Genomic DNA, 8,162 nt, shown 5'->3' with positions numbered 1-8,162 from the left:
TATGCCATAGCTGCAGCTGTAAAAAGAAAAAAAGTTATTACTGGGGACCTGACTATATGATACCCATAATTTGACCACATAGTTTATTATTACGAGGTGAGGCAAATGTATTTCCCCTTACATATATTACAGTTTTGTATAAAAGGCTAGAGAACTCACGTTAAACTAACTTGAGAAGGCAAAATCTGTGTTGAGTTTTTCACATTGAAATTATCTTTGAGAAGTTATTCTGTTCACACAAATTGTAAAGTGTGTACTTCAATGAGTAGAATTCAGGAATCTAGGATCTTGCATGATGTTCCATCTTCATTTGTACTAATTTCAAACTGTAACATTTTCTTTCTTTATGAATTTAGGCAGCTGCATTAGCAGTATCCGTGGTTTGTGAACAGAAACCACAGATACTTTGATATTCCAGTGTAGATGTTGCAGATCTCTTGGAAGTATCTTTAACTCTCATCACTGCTTTCAAATTATAGTAGTTATTGGATCTGCTACATCTTCTTTCTTTTCTCATCACAGAAAATTTATAAAGTCTCTTTCTAAATAACTGGTTTCCCTGGCAATCCCATATATTTTACGTCTGTATTATTTATGTCAGCATTATTCTGAGAAGGGATCCTGGTTTGACAAGACTGCTAGAGAACATCCTGGCACAAAAGGGTTAAAACACTGTGGTGTTTGGTCTGTGTTTAGTGAGTAGAGTTTAAGACTTTAATAGATTCAGTTTTTAATCACAGACTAATTTAAGAAGCATTAACAAGTTTCACTGCAGAAATCTAATGTCATAAGGAGACTGATGGTCAAACCATGGGAGTGAAATGGGACTGATCAGAGCAGAGGCTTCTCTGTCTGCTCTTTTTTCATTCTCTCCTAGTGCAGAATCATCCTGAATGGGAGGCTATGCTTAGCTAAAAAAGCTTTTTACTCACAACCTTCCCACTTCAACCAAGGTCTTAGAATATAGTAGTTACTTTTAGAAGTCCTCCAATTGGAATTCAGCTGCTAATATGTTTGTGTTGGTATAAATCGTAGACTATCTAATGCTAAGACAAAATCCTCCAGAAATAAGCATCAGATACTATTTGTCTTGCTGTTTCAGTGATGGCCATGTTATCAGGGAGGGTGCTACTTAAGAAGTAACATAGAGATGTGTATTATATCTGTGAGAGCACTTCACTCTGAATTTCTATTAGACAGCAAGAATACTGCTTAATTCTGCTACGCTGTGGTTAATAGAAGATTCTTTGAATTAAATTATTTCCACATCATCTTAGCTGGCAGGGCTTTGTGAAGATATAGCTTTGGATATAAGTAACCCTAACGTAGTAAGGCAAATGTGGATTAATCATGAAAATACTAACACAGCTTCTTTTTTTTTTTTTTTGGTCTTTTTGCTATTTCTTTGGGCCGCTCCTGCGGCATATGGAGGTTCCCAGGCTAGGGGTCGAATCGGAGCCGCAGCCACCGGCCTACGCCAGAGCCACAGCAACGCGGGATCCGAGCCGCGTCTGCAACCTACACCACAGCTCACGGCAACACCGGATCGTTAACCCACTGAGCAAGGGCAGGGACCGAACCCGAAACCTCATGGTTCCTAGTCGGATTCATTAACCACTGCGCCACGACGGGAACTCCCTAACACAGCTTCTAAAAAACACTGTATGTAGACTTAAAGTTGATAGGAAGGCACACAGAAAAACTCTTCCTCAGTGTGGGGAGAGAAAAATCCCAATAGTAGGCAATTCTAAAATCAGGGCAAATTTCTGAATCTCTAGGTCCTACATACTTGAGATAAATAATGAGATGTCTCTCCAAATTCCTATGTTAGAACCTAACACCCAATATGTTGGTATTTGGAAGTGAGGCCTTCAAGAGGTGATTAGTCTTGGGGGTGGATCTCTCACAAATGGGATTAATGTCCTCACAAAAGAGCCTGGGAGAGCACCCTGCCCCTCTGCCATGTGAGGACAGAGCAGGAAGACGGCAGTTAGGAAGCCAGAAAGCAGGCTCTCTCCAGACATCAAATTTGCTGTGTTTTGATTTTGGATTTCCCTAGCCTCCAAAACAGTGAGAAATCTCTGCTGTTTTTGTAAGCCACCTGGGCTATGGTATTTTGTTATGGTGACCTGAACGGACTAATAAGACATGCACCATGAACTGTGGCTTAAAAATGAAGGTTCAAGAGTTTCCATTATGGCACACTGGAAACAAACCTGACTAGTATCCATGAGGATGTGGGATTGACCCCTGACCTTGCTCAGTGGGTTAAGGATCCAGCCGTTGCTATGAGCTGTGTGTGGTGTAGGTGGCAGACGCAGCTCAGATCTGGTGTTGCTGTGGCTGTGGTGCAGGCCAGCAGCTGTAGCTCTGATTCAGCCCCTAGCCTGGGAACTTACATATGCTGTGGGTGTGGCCCTAAAAACCAAAAAAATGAAAACAAAAAAAGGTTCAAATACAGTGTAGTTAAAATGGTGAAGTCATTTTTATTTCAGTACTTGACAAAATACCCCATAAAATCCAAAACCTCTACCATTATACAAAAATAGGTCTCTACAAGTGATATTATCTGTCTTTATCACCAGTAGCAAATATATTAGGCAGTAACATGTAACTTCAGTAGCCTTATAAGAAAAGTGCAGGACACCTCGAGCTACACATTCAACAGTATCATAATGCGCAAAAGTTTAATCTTTTCACCCATTTGATAAATACACAAGGTTTATAATTTAATCATTTAAATTAGCATTCCACAAATATACATGTAATTTGATGATTATTGTGCATGAATACATACACAATGCTTATATGTACAGAATCCAGTTTGTTTTCATGTGCTGGCAAGGGATTTGTATACAATCATAAGCTGTGTTTGTATTGGTCCCGGTGAATATCCACAATACAAAAGCACAAAAGAACCATTGACTTACAAAAGGGAATTTGTTTAAAATCACTTTGATTCATGTTTCAAAGGATTATCTTCTCATGCCAGCATGAAACTGAGTTGAACCTGTAACATAGAAATAGGATACTTCAGTGATTTCAATGAGATTGTGACTTAAATCAGACTAACCAGTTCATAAAGGGCAGAAGAGGGACCTTGTGGCGCAAGGGTAGCGTGTCTGACTCCATGAAGGGCAGAAGGAGGCACCATTTTTAAAAACTTTTTTCTCCCCTAAAAAAATCTTATTCAGAATTGAACTGATTTTTAAAAGAGATCCTTTTTTGTGTGTGTCTTTTTTTAGGGCATATGGAGATTCCTAGGCTAGGGGTGGAATCAGAGCTGTAGCAGCTGGCTTACAAAATAGGAGATCTTGAACATATATTCAAAACTCACCGTGGCTGGCTCCAGGGCATGCTAAGTGAGATTAATGATAAGATTCTCTGTAAAGTACCCTGCAGGTTGAATGTTCTATACCTCTTGCCTCTTGAAATACCTCTTGGTCTTAAAAATCTGGGTCTTGTGAAATATAAATGCGCAGGCCAACCAAGACCCGCTATGATAATTGCTTCCTACAACTATAAGTTGCTTGGGTTAGACAATTTCTTATATGAAGAGGCAAACTACTAATTTAAAATATTAGTTCTATCTATTTTGTGGGAATAGTAGGAAAAAAGGGTCTTTAATAAAAGGAAAATATACATATACACATACATACATATAAACTGACTTAAAGCTCATTAAATTAAAATGATTCAAGACAATTGAATCAGGAGTGAATTGAGAGACAGAGAAGAGAGGTTTTTCCCCACAATAAAAAGGGAAGGGATTCCAATTTTACTAAGTACAAAAAAATTTTTGTGTGGTTTTCTTTCCCCCTCCCTTTTCCTGTTTTTTTTTTTTTTTTTTTTTTTTAGCAGAGACAATAAAAGGTCATTCTTGCACAGTCCTTTGAATGGGATGGGTTTCTTGGATCACATATAAAAAGCACTTGCTTCCTCCTCTCATCTCCCCAGCTCTTATTTGGATGCCTCAGCATGTATCACTTGACAACAAATTCTCCAGCAGAAACTCTGTGTGTCTAAGAGTACTTTGTACATAGATGCTCTTCATGCATTTCACCTAATCAATTGTCTTAATGAAATAAGCAGGAGAGTGGGATCCAGGGTGATAAATCAAGTTTTGGCTTAAATTCCTAAATCTAGCGTGGTAACTCATACTCAAGTTTAAGATTTGATTGTCCTAATGAGGAAGGTCAAGGAATTTCAAAGAGAAAGAGTTCTGGGTCTATCTAGCACCATGGTGCTGCCAGTACTTGGTTAAGCTGAGGGTACCTGACTGTACAGTTCCAAGCCGTCTTTGTAGCGCCTCTAGCCGAGTGATATAATCTGTCAGGGCTCTGTCAGGATCATAATTCTGAAGCTGAGAGCATGCTAAAGAACTGGGATTTAAATCAGCTGGAGGGCCTGGGTACCTATGAGATCAAAAATACGAACATGAATCCAAATTATCCAGAAACAATGCAAGCAATGTGCCAGTCGAGCTCCACCTTGCCTTCAAAAGGTAGACCACTGGTACTCTGCCTCATCTATATCCCTCATATGTCTGAGTTTGCCATGTATAAAGGAAAAAAACTCAATAAATTCGAAGCAGATACTAAGTCATCAAAAGAATGTCCAGCACACTGCCTGTTGCCAAGGCCATCAATAAATGTTGCAAACATATAAATGCACCTTGTCATGCAAACTTTAGAGTTTTTTTTCATAATTCTGGAAACTACCAATTTTAGTCAATGCCTTTCCCAATGTCTAATCACAGCATATATACCAATTAACACTTGATCAGCTCTGTTTCCTATGCCCTTGGAAACCAGTTACAAATCCAAAAACTATTTTTGATTCTGAGCTTTAGGTTATGTAAATCATACATAACTAAAGAGATATTTAGTTATTTTAATGCAAATCAGTCAAAGCCCTAACACTATCCTTTTTCTCTTAAGAATTAGTATATTGGTACAGGTTTTTATCAAATTCTTACCTATTCTGAAATGGTAAAGGAGACCTTGGATAGTCCAGATCTGATCTTGAGCGATACGCAGTGTGTCTCGGTTCTCCATATAGCTCCAATCCACCAGAAGAATGATAAAATGAGTCAGTCTTTTCAGCACCTAAAGTAATCCAAAATGTACCTTGTAAAGAAAAAAAATACCAAGCCCTTGAAAAATTTCTACAAAAGATAAGGCTTCATAAGAGTACCATACTCTACTACTATATCTGTTTTACTGTCATTTTCAATTATTCTTGCTACAGGGAGAAAGAGAGGACAAGTGTTGTTTTGTTTATACTTGAATATTAGTATTTCTGATAATCTGGAAGTAACTATACCTCAAAGAAAATAAACTATTTTTTATTTAAAAGACCTCTTCTTAGTTTTACCTTAGCTTTAACTAGGGTGAAGTTTGGGGGAAAAGATGATGTGGATAAAGAAAATTAGATTAATGTAATTAAGTCTTTTCATACTACTGACTTTTACTGTGGAAAAACTCAAAACCAAGATTTACTCTTACAACACAGAATTCATATATGGTACAAATTTTAGCTGTTTCAGTATGAGGATGTGTTTTTCAAAAACAATTTGCTTAGAGTACCAAATATATTTATTCTTTCTCTGCATAGAACACATCAAGGTGGTTTAATACCAACACATACAAGTTATGCTGTGTGTCTATAACTCTGTGTGCTCCCCAGCTTCTGACCTCATCCTTTTGCCTGAAATGTTGAAGTCCTAAATGTTTGAGTACAGAGAGAAGGAATTTTTTTTTTCTTTTTTGGTCACCCCATGGCATATGGTGTTTCCGGGCTAGGGATCGAATCCAAGCTGGACTTTCAACCTTCTTCACAGCTGCTGCAACCCTGGATGTTTAACCCACTGTACCGGGATGGAGATCAAACCTGGGTCCCTGCTGCTGCAGAAATGCTGTTGATGCCACTGCACCACAGCGGGAACTCAAAGAGAAAGAATTTTAGCTGTTTCATTGTATCAGCTATTGCTGAACTCAGAAACATGTTTGAATATTGCTAAATCGTGAAAACTTCAAACCATAACTTCCACATAATAGAGAAAGAGCAATCCTATCTTGAACCAGAGCCTTAAATGCAGTTGTAACAAGAGTGGGCTCTGGAGCCAGACTGTCAGGGTTTGATGCTGGGACTACCACATCCTACTGAGTAATTTGGGGCAAATGACAAATGCTTTCTATGCCTTAGTTTTTCATCTGTTAAAGTAAAAATCATAGTAACTATACTTGTCTCATAGGATTCTAAGAATACATGGAAAAAAGCAGGGCCTGGTGTGGACTAAGTGCTCCATAAAAACTAGCTCTTATTACTCTGCTGCTTTTTGTTGTTGTTGTTGTTTTAAAGAGTGGCACCCGCAGCATATGGAAGTTCCTGTGCCAGGGACTGAATCCAAGCCACAGCTGCAGCAACACAAGATCCTTTAACCCACTGCGCCAGGATCCAACCTGTGCCTCTGCAGAAATACAGGCCACTGCAGTAAGATTCTTAATCTACTGTGCCACAACAGGAACTCCCTTTATTACTCTTTAAGATAGCAAGGTCCCAGCTTTGTTAGTTATAAGGGCTCTGTCTTTGGACAGCACGGGTCCCAGAACACATTATTTGGAAGGTATTACACATGTAGTAATTTTAGAGAATCATCAACATAAGAAAAAATTCTATTTTGACTTCACCTGGATTCAGTCCAAAGCCATCCCTGTTAATATTGATGGGACCAGAACTCGTGACTCGATGCCACCGTCGAACCAAAAATTTCATTCTAAAAGAGGTGCCAAGAAAAAATTTCACATCTATAATGTAAAGAGTATAAATATACAATTTCCACAAAAGACATACATTTATATACAAACACAGAACAAATCTCATTATATCACATGGTTGCCTAATCTAAAATTATGCAAATGTCCCCTGGTATGTGGCAAAATTAGCTGAAACAGAAAACAGAGCTTCCTGTGGGCATCAGAGGTCTCTTCTGTTGCCAGTACCACGTCCTGGCTTCAGAGGTACATGGGACACAAAGAAATGGAGAGCAAAAGTAGAAAAGGGGAAGCTGGATGGGCAAAGAAACAGCACCAAGAAATGAAAAGAGGAATGGAGACTCTAAAGGACAGGTGAGATCGGCAGTAAGACAGAGCAGGGAAAGCTGGAAGAGGAGTGAGGTAATGTAATCAGGGATGGTGGCTTCAAAAGGAATGGGGTGGCAGTGTCACAAACCAGCTACGGTGAATTTCTGCCTGCCATGACCTGGCCCAGGGAACTTTGTGGAGCACAATTTTGATTTCTTAATTTCAACCAAACATATAAGAGGACAAGAAAAAGAGGGAGGTACAGTGATGTCCTTCAATGACAAATGGCTTTCATGGAGCTGTCCCAAGTTCTTCTAATTGAAATTAACAGCTAACTCCTGTGACCTTTCATTTTGTGTCTCCTAAATTATGTGCATATTGGTCAATCCAACCTTAAGGGATCTTGGCAGGAATGTCTTCTTTCTTAATCATCCTCCAGTACATAACCTTGTACAAAGTGCACCAGGTGATGAAAGGAATGAAAGATGAAGAAGGAAAGCTTTTTGCTTTCTCCAACCTTCTAACCTGTGCCAGTGCTAAGAAATGACAGAAATAGGAAGCCATCTGGCAAGGGGTCTAGGAGATGGAGTGTGCAGGCAGCATGAAGGCTGGTCTCCAAGGGAAGTGAGTGAAAGCCAGCAGATGCTACCCAGTACACAAAAACATTAATTACATTTCTTATTCTAGCTTTGTGGTCTTTTGGGATATATGTGAATAACTTGAATACAACAGAACTGGATAATACTTAGCTAGGTCCTCAAACCAGTTTGATTCTTACCTCCATTTCAACCATGTACAGAAGGAGCACCAGAGTTCCTAGCTGGAACTACCAGAAAAGGAGTAACAAAAGCACTAGCAGAGTCCAATGCAGAGCCAGGCCAGGGCTCTCTATAGCTGGGCTTGAGAATGGGTTATGTTAGTAATGAATAAAACCAATGTATGACAGCCTAAGTGACTTCAAAAAAACACTTCTCTGTCTTATGACTTCTTTTAATTTATGTATCTGAGCTAGATGATGGGCTTATTTTGATCTAAAAAAAAAAAACTGAGACAAACCAGACTGGATGTCCTACTCCT

General features: G+C 39.0%; 1 protein-coding gene across 1 annotated transcript in view; it reads right to left on the bottom strand.

The window, feature by feature from the left end:
- Positions 1 to 2,466: 2,466 nt before the first annotated feature.
- Positions 2,467 to 8,162, bottom strand: part of AKAP9 (A-kinase anchoring protein 9) — a 150,684-nt gene continuing 144,988 nt past the window's right edge. The window contains 4 exon segments of the mRNA XM_047754061.1: positions 2,467 to 3,010; positions 4,276 to 4,415; positions 4,979 to 5,108; positions 6,693 to 6,778. Coding sequence (XP_047610017.1) covers positions 2,976 to 3,010; positions 4,276 to 4,415; positions 4,979 to 5,108; positions 6,693 to 6,778 — 391 coding nt within the window. The 3' untranslated portion in view covers positions 2,467 to 2,975.

This window comes from Phacochoerus africanus, chromosome 11 (genome assembly GCF_016906955.1).
Source record: "Phacochoerus africanus isolate WHEZ1 chromosome 11, ROS_Pafr_v1, whole genome shotgun sequence".
Lineage (NCBI taxonomy): Eukaryota > Metazoa > Chordata > Mammalia > Artiodactyla > Suidae > Phacochoerus > Phacochoerus africanus.
Note: the sequence above shows the minus strand (reverse complement) of the source record. Positions and strands in the feature narration are given on the sequence as shown.